This window comes from Pezoporus occidentalis, unplaced genomic scaffold, assembly GCF_034315485.1.
Source record: "Pezoporus occidentalis ecotype Australia unplaced genomic scaffold, CSIRO_AGI_Poc_V1 ctg79, whole genome shotgun sequence".
In the NCBI taxonomy this organism is placed as follows: Eukaryota; Metazoa; Chordata; class Aves; order Psittaciformes; family Psittacidae; genus Pezoporus; species Pezoporus occidentalis.
This window is the reverse complement of record NW_026916147.1, coordinates 3,103,766-3,128,283: the sequence shown is the minus strand read 5'-3', so window position 1 is coordinate 3,128,283 and position 24,518 is coordinate 3,103,766. Positions and strand designations below refer to the sequence as shown.

At 41.3% G+C, this 24,518-nt stretch overlaps 1 protein-coding gene across 6 annotated transcripts in view; it reads right to left on the bottom strand.

Moving 5' to 3' along the window:
- The window catches only part of ZNF827 (zinc finger protein 827), a 109,420-nt gene that overhangs the window by 6,511 nt on the left and 78,391 nt on the right, over positions 1 to 24,518 (bottom strand). For 5 of the 6 annotated variants that reach the window (XR_009961617.1, XR_009961618.1, XR_009961619.1 and 2 more), the window contains exons 9-13: positions 6,935 to 7,072; positions 5,392 to 5,563; positions 3,750 to 3,916; positions 728 to 919; positions 456 to 633 (exon numbers count right to left, since the gene is read on the bottom strand). Coding sequence is in view for 3 of the 6 variants with exons in the window: in XM_062602846.1 (XP_062458830.1) it covers positions 456 to 633; positions 728 to 919; positions 3,750 to 3,916; positions 5,392 to 5,563; positions 6,935 to 7,072 (847 nt within the window). In the remaining 3 variants the exon portion in view is untranslated. Of the gene's footprint in view, positions 1 to 446; positions 634 to 727; positions 920 to 3,749; positions 3,917 to 5,391; positions 5,564 to 6,934; positions 7,073 to 24,518 lie in introns of all 6 variants that reach the window. The other variant, XM_062602847.1, reaches the window with a different exon arrangement.

Sequence of the window (24,518 nt, the reverse complement as noted above, 5' to 3'; positions counted from 1 at the left end):
AGGGTATAACTTCATACCTAGTTGCAGAGATCGTACAGGGTTTAGTTTCTTTGAGCTAGGGGAAGAATAGAGCCTGCGCTGTGTGCTCTCCTTTGCTCTGATGCCTTGAAAAAAAAGCCCCTCTTAGTCTACAAACAAACACCTCTGTGTAGTGCTCCATCATTCTCTGGAGGACACATCACATATTGTCTCCTGTTTGACTTGAAAAGGGAAAGGATCATGGTTTGCTAAAGCTCTACAACCAGTAGATACTACATCTGCTGTTAGGTTACCCATCTGCTGTAAAGGTAGCAGCCTACACTAAGGACTGGGTTGAGTCACCCCAATAAAAGGAAGCTCCAACTCTGGATTATCAGGCATTTAACTGACCCTTCCAAATTGACTTCCTTCTGTCCTAGCCGCACAGTATTAGAGGTGCTTAACACAGTAAAAGTTTGTGTACTTGCTTTCCTTACTTGAGCCCACCGGTGGGGACAGTGTGGCATTTCTTGTGCTCCAGTAACTGTTCAGGTGTCTTCATGAACTTGTGGCACACATCACACTCGAACATCCGTGTGATCAGGTGGATTTGCAGATGGCGCTCAAACATGTTTTTCGTTTTGCAGACAAAGTTACAGAAAACACATTCAAAGCCTGGAAAATAAAGCAGTAAAATGCATTCCTTATGTTGGGGCCAGACTGACTGCGTAGAAGGTGACGAGCCTCTATTTGTTTAGCAGTGTTTTACCTTTCTCTGACTTCTCTTCAGTGTTCACTGAGGTCTGACTACCAGGCACTACTGAAATGACTAGCAAGTTGTTTGAACCCTTGTTTTTTGGAGTTACGTCTGCATCTTCTTTGCTGTTGGCAGAATCACTCAGTGCTGACAGTGAAGATGAAGATGGACTGTTAGATTCGCTGGGTGTCTTCCTCTCTTCAGCTGAAAAACAGAAGTAAAGAACACTAGTACAGCAGATCAGATGAAATTTCAATGATCCCATTTTAAATTTCGGAAAAATATATTTAAAGTTAATTCAAACATGCTTATAAACAAATTAATTAATCTGGTAAGATTAATTTGGTAAATTGCACCTCCTTCCTTTTTATTAGCATTTACAACGATACATCTCTCAGTTTATCCTAGAACTGGGTGTGTCTGTAATGGCAGTGGGAAGGACATGTGCAACTCTACCTCATTACCAGGCTGAAAATATCTCCAGAAAACACTTTGGTTAGCGCAGAGTTCAAAAACAACAAAAACCTTGTCACCTAGAAAGGAAGCAGAGCTTCTGTAGCTTTGGGATGTGGAAACCAAAAGTGCCTACTGGTCCAAGCTAAACTTCCCCTTTTTTCCGCTTATGTGGGTCCAATAGCTAAATCTGGGAGAAAGGGTGAAGGAGAATAATTTCATTCACTGTACTGAGGAGCATCCTCACTAATGATTATAAGAGATAACAGCTTACTTTATTGAAGATAATTAATTTTAAAAATGTTAACTGGATCTAAAACTGAAACCCATTGGTTTCTTTATGTGTGCAATAAATGCATGAAGTTCAAATCCAAACCCTGTCACACACTAGAAATGAAGCAGAGGTGATAGTTATCATATGAGAACTGCTGTGAGCCAACGTGCAAATTATTACCTCCCACCTATGTCTTGGTTTAATCAGAGCTGTGTTAAAAAGAAACTTTCCTAAAACTTCATATTCTCCATGTGATCAAAAGCCTCTGCAAACACCAGTCCCTGTGTGCCTAACTTTAAACTGATGAACGGCACCTTTAAGTCTAAGATAAAAATGTAGGAATGCACTAATGAAATCTGATGACCCGAGCTGTCAATAGGGAGGATGACTGGGATATCATATAGAAAGATTCACTGACCTTGGGGACCAGAGTAATAGAAATGGAATGAAATTTAATAGCACAGAGTACAAGGTTATGACCTGGAGGGCCAGTAACAAGAATTTTTGCTACAAATGAGGAGTGCTTAGGTTGGAAACAGTCAAGGAAAACAAAAGAAGAATTTGAGCAGAACATGGGATGAATATGAGCAATCAGGGGAGTCTTCAAGGAAGGTAAATATGATCACAGAATGTTATTGTGTGATTTATTCCCAGTAGCTGCTGCTGTTTTACACTGCCACCACTACTTACTTCACTTCACCATGTACAGCTGTGATTGCATATGTCGAACAGAGGTTCTAACAAGAACATATGCAGTGAGGGATTGGTACAGTGAGAAAACTGTGTTTCATCTCAGAAAAGGCTCCATGTACATTTAGAGGGGAGAGGGTCATTCTCTATGAATATACTAAGGGAATAAATACAGTGGTAGGAGGGAAGAAAGGTGGAGGAAGCAAGAGGCGGACTGCTGTTTCAGATAAAGGAGTGTTCTGGCACAAGAACAACGTGCATGTATTCTGCTTCTCAGTAAGACACACTGGAAATTTCTTAAAAGTCCCTAATCTTTAATGCAGAAAAATCTGCAGCTGCCTATCTATAGAAGTAGTTGGTTTAAAACAATTACACTTGTTTGAAGACATATGCCAACATCCTTACAAACAGGCCTTTTATGACTTGCTAACATCACAGGGTAAGGGACTGGAGTCGAGTGACCCAGAAAATCCATTCTATTTTTCACTCTCTGTATTTGCCATGTGTGTTAAGCATTTGGCTGAATCACCAGCTGAATGGCTTGGTTTGACAGGGTGAAGGAAGAACACGGGAGTTTTTTCCCAGTATAAGTTTTTCACATGGCTACAGGTGGCATTTCTTATTCGCCTTGACTTCCTATATGTGGAGTAAGATGCAAACATTATCGGGGAGCAGTGCTGAGAGCTATGCTAGCATAAAAACCCTTGAGAGCTCTCCAGTACTGTGTTTCTGTAGTTACATTTAACTCATGTATCTGTGAGCACAACAAACTGCATTCTTCTCTCCCTTCTCCATCCCTCCCTGTTTTCCCAATTTTATTCCTGGTAGGACAGGAAAAGCAATTTAGCAATGGAAAAATTGTGCTGGACGCAATTCAGGTTCAGTATTGTCAACAAAATTGCTAGTAGGTTTGTGGCAGCAAAATGCTCCTGCCTGGTGTTGTAAGAGAAATTAATTAAAAGGATTCTAATTTTCTTCTCCTTAAATTATGCCAGACTTCATTAGTTGCACTAAGCATATGGAGCTTGTTTGAAAACTACTATTGCTCTTCTCTTTGGCTATTAAGTGAACAGGGCCAGGGAGAGAACACGTGACTTGTTCTGTTATTTAATATAAAGTTACATTTATGGTATTGCTGAATCACAGTGTCAACTAAACATCCGCCTGAGATTCCAAACTGACAGACTGTGGAGGCAAACACACAGAAGAGTGAAGCTCAACATATTGTGTATTTCAAATTTGCAGCCAGGTATGCACAGTTAGCACTCAAAGTCACCTTATCACCACTGAAGTCAGACCAGGATTTTGATGAAATAGCAAACCAGTCAGAAAAACAAACGAAATATGCTGACTTCAGTGGGGAGGGGATTTGCAGGATAAGGGGAATAGCAAGAATGAGGGCTAAGTAGTCCTTCATTTATTTTACTAAGCCTGAAAATTGATCTGCACTACCAGATTATTTGCCTGGCTGGAGTCCAATTCACTTTAACTTTGAGAGATCAGGCCTTAATTAGCAAGCATTTCAGTGAAAGTAGAGTGCTAATGGGAAGTGTGAAGGTTGCACCTAAAAAGCAAGGAAGAGAGAGATCACTGCAGCTGGGAGAGAGGGATCATCACCTGTGTGCTTGCTGTTGACATGAGCCTTCATATCTGCCTCTTCCATGGTGACAAAATCACATGCTGTGCAGCAAATGGAGAACATCCACTGCTCTTTATCCACATGGAGGGACATATGACTGACAAACTGGACATTCATCTCGGTCTCAAACCCACACACATGACAGCTGCAGGCAGAAGGGAATTCAAGAGTAAGAAACATTAAAGCCCAAACCGCAAACAGAAGCATACTGCCTTTCCCTGAATCTGCAAGAAAAACTCACTGCACAGATTTTTTCTCTTCCTCACTGTTGAATGTTCACTGCAAAATTCATTTGTCTACTGAGTTGCCTTTGAACTGATGGCCATGCCAGTGTGATTAAGGGCAGGCACAACGCAACAATCCTGTACATGCTATAATGATGCTAAATAATCATAAAGTTAATTAAAAACTACAGATTCCAGATGCTGCGCATCACCTAGCTGATTCCTTTGGGCAATAAGAGGCATTGCAGCTCTGCCAAGATATTTAGTATGGCTGATACACTGACAAACGGAGAGCTTGCTGCACACTCCAGGAGTTATTTTCAAGCCCTGGAATGGTTCCCATGCCAAACTGGGATCTTGTGCAAAACTGCCTGGCAGTTTCAGTGTAAGCAAGTAAAAATGGGTTCAAACATTTCTTATGCTTGACTGCAAAACAGCAGTCATCAGATATGCAAATAATTAGAGGGATACAGATTTCACAGCCAGTGCATAAACACAGGGATATTGAGAGGCAATGGAAAGAACCCTTTAATTTAACTTTCTTTCCAGAGTCCTCCTCTTGCTTTGATTAGGCCATTTAAAACAAGCCAAAAATATTTAAAAAGGCAAAAGCAAAATACTCTAGGGTACTATTTTGCTTTCCTAAGGAGGATGGACTGGATAATCTAATCCAGCAGGTCTTATTCACTTCTTGCTTCTATGATTTTATAATTAAATCTGCCCTTGGCACTTTGACTGAAAGTAAGAGTAATTTGGTAATCTGGTTGGCCACTGGAGTGCAGATCACAGTTTGCAGAGCACACAGCATTGTGTGCAACAAGAAGAGTGTCCAAATATCCATTTTATCTGGGAAATTCCTTTTAATTTTTCAGGCAAATGCTCATAAAGGTTTTCTTTCTTTCATCATGGTGGTCACTGGATGTATATACATCTAGCAAATGGAGGAAGTGCGTATATCGATATGAGAATTCTTACTATGTTTTACTATTTGATGGCATAGATTCAGCTAAAAACAATGGAGCTGTCAGAGGCAACTGGAAGCACAGTGCTTTAGAATTGCCATGAATCCATGCAATGGGATATTTCCAAAGACAAAACTTAAATGAACGTTGCATAAAAAGTTAAAGAGGCTTTTAAGAGTCCAGCTGCCTTACAGAGCTGTTCAGCAAAACCAACCCACACCAACCCCCAGAGTTTCTCCCAGTGGCCAGCCAAGTCAAACAGCACAAGGCAGCCAGCTGGGTTTTGCTACTAAGCTCAAATCAGATATGGGCAAAATAAATAACTTTCATCACAGTTCTGCCCTGTGACACCAGAAGGGTGGCCCTGTCCTTAGGAGGCACATAAGACATTCCTATTCCAGTGCCTGGTGCACAGCCCCTATCTGGGTCCTCACCTGTAGTAGTAAGGGTGCTTCTTTCCATCGCTGCCTTCAGAAGTGACAGCACTGACAATGTCTTCAGTGTCTGTACTCACCAGCTTCACAGAATGGACGGTCAGGTGCTGGTTCAGATTAGCACGGCACTTAGCAGCATAGGGGCACAAGTGGCATTTGTACTTTCTCTCTTCTGAAAAGAAACAGAAAATCTTAGATGTATACTTCATTTTGAAGCAAGCTACTTTTAAAGCTGCCAATAACCAAGCATGCATTCCTTTGGGCTTCTCCAACCAGCTTTCAGAATGAGGTACTTTGGGGGCTTGGCTTTTTGGAAACTTAGAGGAATTCACAGCAATTACTCAGAAAAAAAATAATTTGGAGGTAGTTTAGGGCTGTTTATTTTTAACTTTCTCTACCATTTGTAGTCAGATAATATAAAACTTTATAAACTGGAAAACTGGGGCAACTGCTGCTCTGAGAGCCGCAGAAGAGCCAGTAGAGAAACAGGGCAATAACCTACAACTACTTCCTTTGCCTAGCATCTTTTATTTGATTTTTTTGTCCAGTTGAGGTTGTCCCTATGATCAGTCACAGACAGCTGATGGTTGAGGATTCTGTATTAAAATCTTAGGGTTAGGAAGGAAGGGGACGCTGTATCATTAGGCCAGTTCCGAACACAAACTAATAAAAACCCCTCACTTTGAGTTGAAGAAATTAAAAGATTAAAATAACCAAACATTACATCAGCTTTTACAACCTTTCCCTTTGAGGAGCTGCTGCTCTAAATTTGAAATATAATGCTACAAGTGTTAGGGGAAAGGCATTCAATATAGCAGCTATTTGAGTAAGGAAACCCCAAGACACCATGGAACAGAGCATTTGAATTCTTTCAGCAAGGCTCTACTAGGTGCTGCAATGTACACTGCCACTATACTGATAATATTTTTCAGCACTGAATGAGAAATTCTTGCTTTCAAGTCTTATTTTGCGCAGTGCACCTCAGCAGGCTGACAAGGTACATCTTCTGTATAAAAACTCTTGGTCTCAGTTGAAGTGATTCACTTTAAGAAAGTTGGTATGGGGTAGAAGAGCCCCTCTTCCTCTCAGAACTAGATGATGAAGGCAAAGGTGAGTGACAGATATCAAATCCTTTCAGTTTCACCAGATCTGAGACACCAAGGCCAAATCATTTGTTGTTCAGTGGCATTTAAAAAGCTCATCAGGTGAATGTAAAAAAGGCTGTGCCTTCTCTTAAGAACTCCATTAACAGGTTGGTTAATCAGATGGTATCTAGAGGCTGGTCTACTGGAACCTGGACAAACTGGAATTTACACATTTTGTAAAGATAAATTACAAGTGGGCTGTAAAGAAATAAAATGGCAGTTAACTCCCTGAACACCACTCTGACATTCTGTCCTGGTTTAGCGCTTGGCTCTGCTGTACATGCAAGGAGCCAAGGATGGCTCTCACACTCTTCTGCTTGCATTCTTCCCCCTCCACTCAAACAAGCCATGATGACTTCCTCAGCACTGTAACAACCAGCCACAAAGCATCAGCTTACCTGTGTGCAGTGAGAGATGCCGGGACAAAGTCTGCTGTCGACCAAACACTTTTCCACACACATCACAGGGAAAGAGCTGGTCGTTAAACTTCCAAGATGGCAATCCATTTCCCACCTCCAGACCCAGCTTTTCTGTTTCTATGCCAAAAAACACATCAACAGAAAGTTGTATTTTAAGAACTCTGACGACTTGCAAATTTCATTCAGTAGAATCCTGTAGGTGTCATATAAAATGCAACACCTCGGCTGCATGCTGTGTGATCTGGCACATGAGTTCATGTAAAAAGGAAACTCCCAATGATGGAAAGGAAATTAATCTTTTACACAGCATCTTTCATACATAGTCTAAAGCAGAACACTTACTCAGAGTGTTCTAGACATAGAGGTAGTTAAAAGAATTAAACCAAGTTATGTAATGAGAGAAAGTCAAGAGTAAGCAGTGCAAAGCATTAACTTCTAATTCTGTTTTTGTAGAGAGGCCACTCCATTGGCTTTTTCAATCACCCACCTTTGCCTGCTGCATGAAGAAGGTCTGGTACAAGATGGTGGTTTTACACCGGATTATTATTCATGGCTGAAGGAAGATTTCCAACCCTTTTCAACTGACAAAGGAATTTTTGCTTCATGAGCAGTCTTACATTGAAGGGGAACATAAGATTGCTCAGCCAAACATTAAACCAAGAGGACACAGCATGCCAACAAGTGGCTGGTATCCGGTGTAAGCTCTACCTAGCACCTGCTGTTCTTGGGCATCAGAATCCCCAGCAGCTTAGAGGGCCATCCAATGATAAACTGAGACCTAGAGTGAGCCATTATCTTTAAAGAAGAGGTTTTAATTGTTTCAGGGACAGAGCCTGCCATACAAAAAAGAAACTCCACTCAGCATAAAACACAGACATGAAGGCACTCTGTAAGGAGGTAGAGAGAAAAGGGCTGGGAATGAGGAAGAGGAATAAGGGTAACACAGTGCTTCAAGAAGATAAAAGCATGGCCAGTTTTGGTCTTGACATAAGGGAGCAGAGAGCCAATGGAGACCACCAGGGGTAGCAGTGATGCTACTTAGCTCAGTAACAGAAACAGTATCAGCAAGCCTCATGTAAAGAAATATTCTCTGCAAAGGAACCCACTGTCTGAGGAGAAGGGACCCCTGTGATGAGAGGTGCATGAAACTGCAAAGGTATTCAGCAGCTTTCCTAATACAACAGCCAGTGGTGAGGGGGCTTGGTTTAAGACTTCTGGTAAAAGACCTTCTATCTCCACTGGAATGACAGATGCTACATGCAGAGCACCTCTCTAACTTGACACTGCCTGTGAGAGTGCTACCCAGAACTAGCTCCACCAGTGCATGTGTACCTACCATGATGAAGGAAAACCATTTAGTCAGGATTTTCATGTAAACAGGAGAAAAGGAGCTGGGAACAGGAGTACAAAAACGTTGTACTGAGTGTGAGTTACTATCATGGAGGCTGGCACAAACCAGTAAAATCTTCATCCAATGAAGCACTGAGAATGAACACCCCTAGGAAACCCCTCACTGACAGAGCCACCTACCACTGCAGATTTGACTGAATGCATCTCTCCTTCACAGATAGGTGTCCAGATGGCTTCACTGTGGTTTAGGCAAAGAGCTGTTAAATACTGTAGTTAATTTAGGCAATAATAAAAACATGCCTCATTTGGGACAGAGATTCCACACAGCAATCTCAGCAAGTGTAGGGATGGCTGTAGTTGCCAGCCCCTTTCCAGCTGCAGTTACTTTCTCCTGTGACCCTGTAATATACAATATCCAGCACATATTGTACATATAATGTACAATATTCAGCACACCTGAGGAATTCTGAGGCTCCTCTGAGTGTTACCACCCAACAACACATTTTTCTTAAAAGAATTATAGAGAACAAGTTCTGCCTATTCAAAATAGTCATTTTGTGAAATTAAGAAGGAAGAAGCCTTCCCCCCCAATCCCCTAAGTGCTGTAAGTGACCTCCAAGAACTTCAATAACGAATTATTCCTTTTGTTACTATCCTTGAATTAAAAACAATAGAAAAATATGACTCTACTAATGCTACGGATATTTTAGCAGAGCTTTTTGAGTACATAATCAAAACAGTGCTTCTAAAGAGGGAGATGGTAATAATTATAAGAGAAGGTCACAAGAGCATAGGTTGCTTCAATGTGGTCACAACAAAAATGAATTAATTGGGACACATACCAAACAAGCAGGCTCAATTAAGTAAGTTAGTCTTTTAACAATTCACTTCAGCATTAGTCATCAGCCCTCTTTCATCTCTTAAGAGGAAGAAACATAATATCCTCTTCCATATGGTGGATTTATAGCTGTCAGTTCTGGGAAGCTCATGGGAAGCTGGAAAAATATCAACTTTCTGATTATCTTGAGCTGTTCTAAGCTAGTCCCTTGCAAAGCAGCTGCATATTTTTCACTGATGCAAAAGACGACACTGTAGGTATTTCGAAAGTACTTCTGTTTACTTTAAGGATTTACTCCTGGAGTCCTAACTACAATGCTTCTTTCTTCTCTTTTGGCTGAACCTTCTCTCAATGGCAAAGTGCTTTTCCTATTCAGCAAGCTGCTTAGCTTATTCATAGAATCATAGAATAGTTAGGGTTGGAAAGGACCTTAAGATCATCAAGTTCCAACCCCCCTGCCATGGGCAGGGACACCTCACACTAAACCGTATCATCCAAGGCTTCATCCAACCTGGTCTTGAACACTGCCAGGGATGGAGCATTCACAACCTCCCTGGGCAACCCATTCCAGTGCCTCACCACCCTTACAGGAAAGAATTTCCTCCTTATATCCAATCTAAATTCATGGGAAACCAGAGTTAGTCTCTGGTGCAATGGGAGCCTCAGCACTTCATTCTCGGCTCCAATGGAAACCCTGTGCTTCCACACACTTTACCCTCTGGGTAGCTTTTCTTGCAGCCTGGCAACTGGAGCTCTGTGTCCATACAGTGGTCCCCAGAGCATACCCAGCCAGTGACCTGAAGAATCAGGTGAGTCAACATTCACATTCAGTCCTTGGGCTGTGTCTCTAATTAACTGTGGAAAACCGTGTTGTGTGTCCAGTGACTCTGAAACCGTAACAGTGGTTGTACACAGATGTATTTCAAAGCACTCAACCCAGTCAGCATCATTATCTTTTAAGACTACCTTACACAGTGGCCAGGAAGAAGATGGACTGAGACCAACTAATCTTAAATAACAAATCACCATTGTAAGAGATGTCCCACAGAAATCCATCTTTCACCATGACATGCTGTCCTGGGTTCAGCAGTAGCAGTCATGTTTCTCTTTCTTGGTAGCTGGTGCAGTGCTGTGTTTTGACTTTCGGCCTGGGTACAGAACTGATAGCGATGTTTTGGTTTGGCCAAGGACTTTGTGAGCCTCATGCTCTGCCAGGGAGGAAGGGAAGCTGGGAGGAAGCAGAGACAGGACACCTGACCCAAACTGACCAAAGAGGTATTCCATACCACAGCACGTCATGCCCAGGATGTAACTGGGAGTTAGCCGGAAGGGCTGGGAGACTGCAGGCTTGGAGGAGGTATCGGTCGGAGCTTGGTCGGGCTTGGGGGGGGAGTTATCGGTCAGCTGGTGCTGAGGTGTTGTATTCTCTTCCCTTGTTATTTCCTTTATCATTATTATCACTGGTGGTAGCAGTAGTGATTTGTGTTATACCTTAGTTACTAAACTGTTCTTATCTCAACCCGTGGGAGTTGCATTCTTTTCGATTCTCCTCTCCGTCCCTCCGGGAGTAGGGGGAAGGAAAGGGGGGGAGGGGGGGGTGAGTGAACGAGTTACCTGGCTGGGTTTAAACCACGACACATGCCTATACTAAAATGAAGGGGAGAAGGGAAAGAAAGCTCCACAGCAAATTCCAGAACTTCTGTGTTCATGGAAATTATAAACATTAACATTACAAAATAACATTAAAATTATTAAGTAATAGACTGCTTTTCTGTATGGGTTCTGGAGTTTAAAACAGAATACTCTTAGCACAATGGAAGGCCTCCAAGTTCTGTGGTACATCATTAAAAAGTAATAGAAAGATTAAAACTCAGTATATTACAGGCTAGTGATGAAATTATTTTGAAATTGTTTTGTGTAGAAGTCTTAAGAGCTAAAAACTTTATGTGAAGCTAAAACTTAATTCTCAATGAAATATAGTGAAATACATCTTTATGGACACCTTCCCTGCCTTTCTGTCCCACCTGGTATCATTTCCCTACTACCCACAAAGTCAACTTCATAACAAGTAGCTGTGTAAAGCTGATCAGCCAAGATGGGATTACAACTGCCAGGACTGTCACCTTGTGTATTTTCCCTGAGGTGAGGATAAGGTGGACATTAACTGGAGAAATACTGTTCTGTCCCTGCTCTTGCCTCTCCAAATAGATTAATTTCTGGCAAACAAAGCCCAGCTGCTTATGAGAGTCACTATTTACCCCTTTCCTAAGCGGTTGCGCATAATTCTGGCCATGCATCTCCAGTTTCATCCAGAAACTGGATGCATCTTCAGTTTTCACATTATTTTCCTTCTCCTATCCTCAAACTGGTAACATCAATACGGTGAGTGTACTGACCACCCCTTCTGAAAAGCCCTTAGCCAGAGTTTTGTCAAGAAACACTGAGAGAAGATACCATATCTGGTTGAAGCTGTAATTGAAGAAGAGAACAAAGTGTGACCTGAATACATAAGTAACTGTCTACAGTCACCAAATCAGCTTTGTGACTGCTAGAAGCTATCACGCACAAAAAGTTCCCCAGGGACTGGCTGCCGGTAGTGGACTCTGCTATGTAGTACTTTGATTACTTACTTTCTTTTTCTTATGTATTTTTCAGTTACTGCTTCACGGTGTTTTATGCTACATTATGCTTTAATGTGTTGTTCAGTGCCATGTCTACCTTTGTATCTTTATGCTAATAAAGAATGAAACCACTATTTAGCTGGAAAAGTCAAAGCTAAAAAAATAAACCAAACAAAAAGTATGCTGAAGTGTTATTCAAAGAGGATAAAATTCATATTTATAACCTTTGCTGGTTTACTGTCTGCTCTCACATCCTACAACTCACTTTAACAGCTGCTGCTTGGTTTCATCTTCACACCTCCATCACCCTCAGAAGCAGCAAAATCCACAAGGGCAGATCAGTACGGTCACACGGAATCCTACAGCTATAAATTAAATAGACTGCCCTTTGCAGTAAGTATTCCTTAAAGAGGGGGAAGTGAGAGGTGCTGATGAGTCTTTCCAAGGAAGGTCAAAATTTATTATTCCTCCATTATTCTGGAAGTGTAGGTCATATTTATACTTGGGGTTATTCAGACAGTTTGACACCACACAGGTGGTCAAGAAGACATCAGGTAAGTAATTTTAAAAATGAAATTAACAGCAGTCCTGTGAAGGGAGAAAACAGAGTGCTGATTAGGCTATTTTCACTCAGTCCTGCTTGCAAACCAAATACAATGAAGAAAACAAGTTAGATGTCTGGAGGATCTGGTGACAGAACAGCCGCCTAGGGCGAGTCTGACAGCTAAGAGGGAAAGATGGCTAAACTCAGACTAGGAGATAAATTAGGAATAGATAGATGATAGCTGATACAGAAAAAGATGGAAGGAAGTAGGCAGCACCTCCTCATACTCAGGGCTAAAACTTGATGCGAAGCATACGAGATGCAGAAGGAAGCTCCCATGGGAAAATGCATTCAAAAAAATTCCACCAACTCATCAAATGAATAAAGTGACCAAGAAACAGTGCTGGAAAATATAACTGGGTCTCTGTGAGCTCACGGCAAGAGGATGAACGCGTCCAGTAGTGCAGATGTCCCATAACGAGGCACCTCACTTTGCTCTGAAAGACTTAGGACATTAGACAGTCATCAGATAACTATTGGCTCCTACCAGCCTGAAGTGGATTGCTGCTAGCCTGTCCTCTTCAATCTTTCTAGTACCCCATTTACACAAGAGGTAAATATACTCTATGCAGCTCTGTATGAACATCACAAAACCTCGTTGCATTTGTAAGGTTGTTCCTATTTTGACAAAGAGTTCAAGAAATGATTTCTTTAGAAACAAGGTATTCAGGTGAGGCAATAGTGCAAATACCGCTTTAAAAAAACATTTAATTTGGTTAAAGAAATTTTCTTTCATTTTTCTGTCTGCATTCATCTATATTATTATAATTTCTTTCTACTTTCTGCAGTGTCCCCATCATCAGATATGCATTTTATTGCTTTGGAGCCTTCCACTTACATGTTCATCTATCACCTCTGGCAAGCACACTGTGTTTACAAATTGAGAACTCCTTTTGTGAAATATGTAATTAAGTCTCTCCTGCAAGCTTGTTTGCTGAAAGCCTGCAAAAAGTTCACAAGCTCAAAAATATATTGACTACATGAAATCGCAGCACTCCAAATAGTATATATCTTACTCCTTTTCCAACTTACTTTCACAAAGGTTTCATTTATAGCACTACAATTCTTATTTCTAGGAAGTCAGTTAAAATAAATGGTGAAATATTTCCAGGTACTGTAGTTCCCAAGTAAGGTATGTCTTGTGACTTATCTAAGGTGTCGGTGATCCTGAGTGGTCCTGCAGGCTTCATTTGTCACTGCCAGCATCACAGCAACCTGTCTGATCTTGTTTTAGGATGTATCTTTTACTGTGAGCAGACTCATCCACTATTAGCCAGAGATGAGCAACTTATTTTTGGTGTGAGATTTTTCTATATTCCCCACAAAAGAAAAAAATTTTTTTTTTTTTTTTTTTAAATAACCCTCAAGCTTCAGCAGAACTCACACCAGCTCTGACTGACCCCTCAGTGGTCTTTTTTTAGTGCCTTTATGTAGCTATTAAAAGTAGTCAGTGCTGTCCCCTCTAATATCAATACAGGGCGTCTGTTCAGAAAAACCCAGGTCCCCACATGAGTGTGGCTGGCTGGCCAGTGGTGAACTTGCACCAGCCTGGGAGGGGTCTATGTAGCCATACTCCCATTCACAATTTGCATCAGGTATGAGAAGTTATTCAGAGGGATTTAATGATACTGTAATAAGAAAAAATCAAAACGAACACAAAATTATTGCTCAAATAAAAGAACCCAAGTTCTACTTGTGTGTGGAACACGTACTTTTTGTTTCCTAAGTCCTGAAAAGTTGCACATAATCAGACAGCCCGAAGGACAGAGCAACTGCACAGAGGAAGCAAAGAAAGGCTCCTTGCTAAATAAAAAACTTTACCAACTAATGCTCTTATTTTATACTCAAATGCGTTTGCAAATATCTAACATTACTATGGAGTATGGTAAAAATGTAATGATAATTTTAAATCCTTGATATGGAAGAAAGAACCCAAGTGAATTTATGTTTCAGTAGCATAGTGCTTAAGTTGATCTTTCTAAAAGCATCAACCATGAAAGTTGGAAATGTTTCAGTAAAGAGCTTGCATGAACCACAAAAAGAAACATTAATGTTGTGCACAGAAGTACTCCACATATGCAATGACAGGCAACAAGACTTTAAAAGGTCACTGAGAAGTGATAAAGATGTTGGGGCTTGTGAAGAGAGTAATAACAAGTAAAAGGCGAACTTTAACATGCCTCCATAGAGGAACATGGGAAAACAGTGAAGCCCACTTCATCACTAGGACTGAGACTGCTGCTCAGAAACAGTCAGAAGCAGTTTGAAAAAACAAAGCCTGAGTTAGGGCAAAAGTAGAGACACGCTGACTTCAAAACGCAACTCCACTCCCCACCATCTACCTTTGCATCAAAACTAACACCTATTTTAACCTAACTTATACAACAGAAGACTTCCAAGTAAACCATGGGGCTTATGATAACTTTCACCTGCGTTATAAAGCTTTGAGATTTGCTTTTATTTCTGTGTTAAGCTCAAAACAGAAGAAAACCAAGAAGGGAGAAAATCTCCAGTTTAAACCTTAAGCCAATCTATGTAAATTCTGTGCAAGGCGGCTGGAGTTGCAGATTTTTAGGAAACCCTAAAGCTGCAATAATGTTGCAGTCATTACCTGAAGATTATTTTTACAATACTGACATCAAATTGAGGATAACACTGGACAATACCATCTATTCCCCCGAACTTGTAGTATCCACTGTACTGATTAGCATAAAACACAGACAGGATTGTCTTGGTGGTAACTTCATTCCTTACACAGTAGGAAAGGATAAAACGATGTAAAACTCTTGACATATGCAAAGGCCCTGAGCTGTGAATTTACTAGCCAAAAAGAAGCAGTCATGGAAGAGTCCTTGTAGCTCACTGCACTTGCTCCAGTAGTGAGGTGCTCAGTTTGGTTTCATGACTATAGATGATGAAATGCCCAGATGGAAAGTAGTTTAGTTTTTTCACTAAAGGAGTTGAGACATACCAAGAAAGGGATAGGAAGCACCAACAAATCCACTCATCCAGAACTGTTTTTAAAGCTCACCTGATCATTGTTGATCAAGAGAACCATCAGTCCTTTCCATAATCAACTTTACATTTTTGCTTGTTTAGAAATAATAACTACTGTAAATAAAAGTTAAATTCTGCATCTATTGTCAGAGAAAAACCTGATAATGTGCTGTTACCTTTGCACAATATATTGTTTCAATATAACGCTAGAGTATCCTTCTGAAAATATCCTCCTGATAACTGTAAGATGTGCCATAATGAATTTACACAAGCTCTCTCTAATTCACTCCCAAATAGGTGGCCCTCACATCCAGTTCAACTATTTACACTGTTTGTAACATTTATTTTGGATGCCACAACACTGGGTTCACATGAACTTATGAAAGCATAATTTGCTCCTATTTTAAAACCACAATTAATTAATTTCCATAATGCCAAAAGGTTTCTACCCTTTTAATTTCTTTCCTACAATTCTGCTTAAATCACACTTCCTTTCAAGAATCATGCAGACCCATCTGTGCACATTTAAGACCACTGTGATGAATGCACAAATTTTCCCTTTTTTTGCTTTCATATCTGTCGCTGTGCTTCTACTTGGAAGTCCACCTGAAACAGGGGCTTTTCTTTCATAGAAAGAAGGTAACAACACATCCAGGGCACTTTGCAGAGGCTAATGCTAGCACTCCCCATCCAACATAGAGACACAAATAAAGACCTTGGCCTTTACACTGTATTTTTTTTTCCCAGCCTTCTGCATCCTTTTTAGTGAAGAAAAACGTGCTGTACCAGAGAAACTGGAAGCTGGTGATCAACGCCTCAGTGGAGAATGCAAAATAAAGCCCCAGCTGCAGGCTGAGTCCCTCTTCCTGAGCTGACTGAATTAACACAGGAGTCAAAACTAGATGTAACTAACTGCCAACATTTGGCCAGATCCACCTTTCCATGGTTCAGCAAGGTGCCAGGGAGAGGCACCACCCTTCACTGTACATGCTTGTTGCTGTATAAGAAAACTTCTTACTGCTTTTACTGCAGATTCCCCCAGCGCTAAGCAGTGAATCTGCCATTTCCTTGAAGCCCTTAACTCATTTTTTAAAGAGATTTACCTCTTTCCCTTCTCTCCCCATTATCACAAGCACATGCATCTACTTCTGAATCATCTTCCCCCTCCTTCTGCACTGCTCTCCCATCTACTTTCTGCTTGGGTTGTATTTGCAAGGCACTAGTCAACATGACGACAGCCCGAAACTCAACTAAAACACCCAGCAACCAGGAGGGCAAATTTGTACCCTGACTGAAATCATGCCGTAGAAGACAAAAAAACAACTCCTCACCTTTGCTGAGATTAGTTTTAAACAATGGTCTTATATATATATATATATATATATATATACACACACACACATATCTATCTGTCCAAGTAGCCTGATGAATTTTGCATTGAATTTACTCTTAGGCAGACAAGTATTTTAGAAGACAACCTTGTACAAGGTAAGACAGGTGAGGGCTGGAGAATCCCAAGGTAACTCTAAAATGTCAGGAGTGATCTGTTCCAATCCCTTTTGCAGAGCAAGAAGGTAATTTTAAAACCTGTCTTTCTGTTTCATGTTGAGCTTCTATGTGGAAAAGTTTCATACCCAGGAAACAGCCTGACTCAGTGCTGATGTTCACTTCTACAAAAAATTGCGGTATTAAGAAAGACAAAAGAGGATCTGAAACTCTAGATGAGTTTGAATAAGATGCAGTCTAAAACACAGCATGCTGAGTATTTATAAACCAAAAGCCTCATCTATCAAGTCTGTTTCAAGAGGCTATTTAATCACCACTGAAGATTTGCTACTGAATTTATATCATAGAATTAGAGCTGGAGGGGACCTCAGGAGGCTATCGTTACTGTCCCTGGCCCAGAGGCACACCAGCCACACACCAAACATATCCATCAGTCCTGACACTGCTTGTCTAACTTACTTTTTTTAGAAACCCTCCCATGACAGAGGTTCCGCAACCTCCTGTCATGGCTGTACCAGTGCAAAACCACTCCACTGCTACAAAGGTTTCCTTGGTGTTTAACTTAAATTTCCTCTGTTGTCATTTAGCCTGTTATTCTGTTTTCTGCTCACATGAACATAGGCAAGGTCTTTTTCTCTCAAAGCTGTCATTTTACATATTTGAATACCATAATCATGTTCCCCCTCTTTTCCCCTCCAAGTTAGTTACAGTTGTCCTTCCTGAAGCCAGCTACTGTTACTTTGCTGCTTTCCCTTCTTCCTTTCCCAAACCCCACATTCTATCAATTCATGGCTATTCTTCCCCAGGTTGCCTTCTGTCAGCTGCATCAAAACACACATCCCAAGAACTTGCCAGACCTTGTGTTGTCCGTAATTCACCCGCCAGTAAAAGACAAGGTAGACAAAATCCCACATTTCTCATTCTGTACTTTGGATGACTGCAGCTGTTTCGGATGCTTTTCTCAAGTCTGACCCTCACTTGTGTTACATATGTATTTTAAAACTATTTTACTTTTAAAGTAACATATGAAAAAAAAAAATGGTAAGAGATGCCAAAACCTGCCCTGCTTGAAAGGATAAAAAACCCCAATTGCTAGTTTTATTTTTGCATGCGGGATGAAACAGTTACCTGCTGCCATTTTGCTTTGGATTTGAAGTTGGTGATATTTCTTAACAGCTTTTGAGTTGCTGGGTTTCATGAATGGGGTCTAGTCTGGGTTTGTTCTGAATGAAACCTGAAGGTATTTGTTCTGAGTAAAGTACTTTGCTCTTCTGTCATTTACCATGAGGTTGATCCTGCTTTAGGAGGAACAAACACCAAAGGCAAATAAGCAATTTTCCCTGTATGAGTGCACTGTATTGGAGGAGGAAAAGTTACCCTGTGTAAAGGCAGCCCGTAACAAAAAAGGGATCACAGATTTTCAGATAGATGTCAAGTGCCTTTCAAGACAGCCATTAGACATGGACCTGAAGGCACATCTTTCTGTCTATTTTAATTAACACCTTTCATCTTGAAGGTCCTGTAAATAATTGGTAAAGTAATTAGTGCAGTGATTTCACAAGGAAAAGAAGTGAACTCTGTATGCCCATAACAATTCAAAGTCCTGCTATTTAGCATGTGCTGTATTGAGAGGGGGACTGGCCAATTCACCAGGAGTTTTGTGTGTTCCTGAGAATGATGTGATTGCATTCTTCTTAAATGTTGTGGGAACAGCCAAAATTTCTCAACTGATGGTTGAGAAAAATTAAAACATGTACAACAATGCTGCACATTTCACTTGTCCTGTTTAGCCTAAGAATGCACTGTGCATGTTTGAGCAAGAGGCAATTTGCTGATTTGAAATGGTCTGCTCTGCATAATAGTATTTGCACTTCTGAAAGAGACTTTGTTATGAAGACTGTGTGCCTGTGCTCAGGACACAATCTCATTACTGTATCACAGATCTACAGTACACATGCAGTACCTGCAAACTGTTTGGCAGCAGACCCAGAAAAAGCTGCAAGGGAAATGTAATGCTGTAATCAGTTGCAGCCTCATCGGTTATGATCCCATTAAATGAACCAGAAATTTGGAACCCTCTGCTCAATGTCTGTAGTGCAAAGCGGTTGTCAAGGCAGCTGGGTGCACAGCGAGAGAATGCTGCACCCAGGCAGATGATCATGGGAATCTGAAGACAGGATGCGAGAGATAAAAACCCTGCCAGAGCCAGAACCACTGTCACATTCAGTTTAGCACTGAATTATGTTGAACAAATTCTGCAAAATCTGTCTTGCTTTGGAGAACTATGCCAAGCATAGCCCACTTCTATAGCAGCCCAACTATCTCACCTTCCTAGAATCATTCTCCACAGCTTGCCAGCTATCTGTCTCTTGCTATCAGACTTCAGAGAGCTACCATGACGGCTGACAGACCCATGTCTTCCAGAGAATGCAAAGACAGAGAGTGTAGACCAGTCAATGTGTACCCAAAAGACATTCTTTTTTGTGGGAAGAATGAAAGTAAAATGCATGTTGGAGATAAGGAACTAAAATCAGTTACTCAAATCAATCTCCCAACTCTGTCACAAAAATCTTCCTACTATCTATGAAGCTGTCATACGAGTTGGATTTGTCAGAGGGATCTCTCCACTATTCTTTTTCATGCATCTGCATGGATTTTTACACATACACAAGCATACACATATACAAAAGGAGAATATCTGGTTGAATCTTACCCCAGACAGGTACTGGAAGAGGAATGGAATAAAATCAGTGCTTTTGAGCACTGAGAGAACCAGACTTTGCAAGGTTTAGTGAGTACCTACCATTGTGTTCTGCAGGCATCTGCTTCCCACACTGCTTTCAACAAGAACATTTCACAGAAGTACAGATAGAAATGAACAACAGGACCAAGGGCCACTCTTTTCCACCCTGCCAGGAAGGCAATAGGAGTCAGACATTCTCCTCATCAAGAAACTGAAGGGGATATCTAATGTCCTGAATAGGCAGAGCTCATAACTCAGACCAAAACTGAAAGCAAATAAATGACCATAAGTACTAATAATGGGATAAAGGAGGGGGGGAAAATTTGCTATATAATTCACGTGCACGTGCACTCCCTCTGCAACTACACTGGCAATAAAAATTGCTGTTCCATCACATCACAGGGATGGAAACTGCTGCCAGGGTCTTGAAATACTCTTTTAGACTTTCAAAGCAGTCTGAAGTCTGGTAAATATTAAGGGATTGGAGCATCCGTCGTACAAGAGAGCCTGAGAGAGCTAGGACTGTTAAGCCTGGAGAAGAGGAGTCTTGGTGGGATCTTTCCACTCTCCTGCTGGGGGAGAATAAGAGGAAGTAGTCAGGGTCTTCACAGTGATGCCCAGTGGAGAGGAGGAATGGCACAAATTAAACCATACGGAATTCCATTTAAACATAAGAAAGCACCCCTTTTACTGCAACTGTGGTCAGACATTGGCACAGGCTGCCCAGAGTCTGCCCATAGTCTCCATCCTGTGGTTCTCTCAAAGATAATAATCCACAGGTTCTGCTGTCCTGAATTAATTGTGCTCTTAAACCCTTGATTTCCTTTACTAATTCCAGAATTTAGGACGTTGAAGAGAGCCTTCCCAAAGTAAAGAGAGGATTACCCACAATGTGAAGTTAGGTGCTTTTTGGCAGGTGTAAGCTAAGAAACCATAAGGAGGTGTGAATTGTTCTAATTCACTCCATGTGTACACAGCTGGGAAGCTATACAAAGGCAATTTAAATGCCAACATTTCATTGCTGTTCACTTTTGCAGAAATCCTCAGGGCTTCTGCCTTTCATAGTCCCCTAAGACCTGAGGATATTTTCCAGGGTGACAGAAGTGCCAACAGTCTCCTTGACGTAGTTTAAGCCCAGCTGGTAACTCAGAACCACACAGCCACTTGCTCATACCCCCCTTCTCCACCCCTCTTCCGAGAGAGAAGGGGAGGAGAATGGAAAGACTGTAACTCCCACAGGTTGGGATAAGAACAGTCCAGTAACTAAGGTATAACAGAAACCACTGCTGCTACCACCAATAATAATAATGATAAAGGAAATAACAAGGGGAGAGAATATGAAACTAAAAGGGGAAAAGGAAAAGGAAACAACAAACACAAGTGATGCACAATACAATTGCTCAACACCTGCTGACTGATACCCAGCTGGACCCAACCAGCGATCTGGGCCTTCTGGGTAACTCCCCCCCCGTTTATATACTGGGCATGACATGCTGTGGTATGGAATCACAGAATGGTTTGGGTTGGAAGGAACCTTCAAGATCGCTACAGGCTGGGCAGAGAAGAGATTCAGAGCAGCCCTGCAGAGAAGGACTTGGGGGTGTTGGTCGATGAGAAAATGAACATGAGCCGGCTTCAGTGTGCGCTCACAGCCCAGAAAGCCAACTGTATCCTGGGCTGCGTCAAAAGGAGCGTGACCAGCAGGTCGAAGGAGGTGATCCTGCCCCTCTACTCTGCTCTTGTGAGACCTCACCTGCAGTATTGTGTGCGGTTCTGATGTCCGCAACATAAAAAGGACATGGAACTGTTGGAACAAGTCCAGAGGAGGGCCATGAGGATGATCAGGGGACTGGAGCACCTCCTATATGAAGACAGGCTGAGGAAGTTGGGGCTGTTCAGCCTGGAGAAGAGAAGGCTGCATGGAGACCTCATAGCAGCCTTCCAGTATCTGAAGGGGGCCTATAGGGATGCTGGGGGAGGGACTCTTCATTAGGGACTGTAGTGACAGGACAAGGGGTAACAGGTTAAAACTTAAACAGGGGAAGTTTAGATTGGATATAAGGAGGAAATTCTTTCCTGTTAGGGTGGTGAGACACTGGAATGGGTTGCCCAGGGAGGTTGTGAATGCTCCATCCCTGGCAGTGTTCAAGGCCAGGTTGGATGAAGCCTTGGGTGATACGGTTTAGTGTGAGGTGTCCCTGCCCATGGCAGGGGGGTTGGAACTTAATGATCTTAAGGTCCTTTCCAACCCTAACTATTCTATGATTCTATGTAGTTCCAACCCCCCTGCCATGTGCAGTGACACCTTCCACTAGACCAGGTTGCCCAATGCCCCGTCCAACCTGGCCTTGAACACTGCCAGGGATGGAGCATTCACCACTTCCTTGGGCAATCTGTTCCAGTGCCTCACCATCCTCACAGTAAAGAACTTCTTCCTTATATCCAACCTAAACCTCCTAGTTTAGTACAAATGCATTACCCCTTGTCTTATCACTACAGTCTGTGATGAACAGGCCCTCTCCAGCATCTTGTAAGACCCCTTCAAGATACTTCAGACAGTTAACACTCTAAAGCGCTCATGTACATATGAAATATGAATACCCCTTTGGCTAGTTTGGGTCAAGTGTCCTGTCTTTGCTCCCTCCCAGCTTCTTGTGCCCCTCCTCACTGGCAGAGCATGAGACTTAAAAGTCCTTGATCAGGGTAAGTGCTATTTAGCAACAGCTAAAACACAGGTGTGTTATCAGCATTGTTCTCAGACTAAAGCTGAAACACAGCACTGCACCAGCTACTTGGAAGGAAAAAAATAACTGTTTTAGCGGAAACCAGGACACCCCTACGCAGAAATCAAACCCTCAATGTGTTCCTTCATTTCTGCAGTGAAGTTACAGTGGTCTCAGGGACAATGTAAGGTAAGTTAAAAATATAAAGCCTGGCAGCAGACTCAAAGAGATCAAGAAGGAAAACTCACTGGCAACTTGTGAAGAAATGGAAACTATAATCAGATCACTCTAACCTCATATACGATTTATTAAAGTCATGACTTTCTTAACTAACCCACTGATGAACCAAAATTCAGAGCTGGTTGCTGTAGATGGCTGGAGAAGTTTAGTTTGCTGCAGAGCACAGGAGACCAGAACCAAGGACAAATAATGCTGGAAAACAGTATATATGAATGAGCACACCTGCAGGCTGGATCTGAAGATCTCTTGCTATGTACTTTCGAGATGCTTAAAGCCACACAAAATTACAACATCAAGATGTACACTGACCTTATAGTGTCTATAAAAAAGTATTAGGAAGACACATGCAAAATACTTCATCCTAAAGAATGTGTTATCTGTGCAACATGAACAGCTTGATTATTTATCATGTTCAAGTTAAAACTGCAACCCCTCAGGAGGTATTTTTCAACTACAGTCACAGAAGAAAGTAAACAAGATTAAGTGTGGTCACAGCCACGTCAGTCTCACACAAATGCTGAAATTTCACACGGCTGAAAGATATGGCCTTGCTTTCACCCTGCTCACATCCCAACATTCCCACAAACTATTAGAAAAATAAGGAGATTAGTTCACTGCTTCCCCTGATTTGGCTTACAGTGTGGCCACACAAATGTTAGTGCTGCTGTGATGGAGAATATGCAAAGATGAGGCCCAGGGAGCAGGCAGATCTTCCCCTTCAAGTATATTAAAGTTACAGTGGAATTACTGCTTTAGAGAAAAGGAGGAGGCTGTGAGCATGAACAATAACAGGAGAAATGTGTGCATCTCCCGAACAGTCTTGTAGTTCCAAACATATGGGAATTTTTGTTACATGTATTACCTTAGCTCAATAAACATAAATATGGGATAATGCCACTAATTACAACATCAATAAAAATACAACTGATGGTACCAAAATCCAAAATTTTTGCACTATGTTTCCAATCCTCTACTGAACTAAGTACCACGGTACTGATTCAGTGCTGGCCTCTGGACATTTCCGAAGAGGAAGCATGGCCTATCTGTCATCTTACAGGTCAGTGAAGAGTATGAAGACACAGGGACAGGAGAGGCTCTGATGCGTTTTCAAAAGAGTACTTAAGCATAGAAGCTTTACTGCCTTAATTTCACTGAAATAAATGACACTGGTAAATTTATCTCTAGCACCAATGGACAAAATTAAAAATGCCAGGGCTTATTCATGGACTACAACTCCCCAAAACCTACATCATCCAGTTCCAAAAGTCTATTTTAGCCATGTGAAATTCATTTAACACAATTAAAAAGTTTTGCAAGAAGTAGTAAATTTTCTCTCTCTCTCTCACACACACACACACACAAATATTATTATTCATTTAATCCTGTACAGATAAGATGGTTTCAATATTCAGCACTGTTGGTGTAAATGAAGGAGGATACCATAGGTAAATAGGTGAGACAATAATGAAATATTATGATACTACACACAGATACACAGGGAGAAAAAATACTTCCAAAACCTCACGGCTGGAATCTTCACCAATATCAGTGAACTGATCAGAAAAGGAATAGTGAGTATTGCTTGACTTCATGAAGGCAAGTTTGATTTACAGAATGAGTCAGTGAGTTAGTGGAAAACTATTAAAACACACTGAAGATCAGCTAAGGGTCAGGAACAGCAGCATAAGATCAAGTTTTTAATTTATCCAGTCATCTGAACTGAACTTTATAGTCTGACATAAAACTAAATTCTACTCTGTCAAAAGAAGAGCCTTATAAAACAGAAGATAAAAATGCCCCTTCAAAGAGTCTGTTTGGAATGAAAATGATAATTTTCTCTCCCTACCTTTTGCTAGGCCAAAAAAGGTCATTTTGCTATTCTTATAGGAGAAAGTTGAAATAATTAATTTGGTTTTGATGTGACTTTGCATTAGGCGTGAC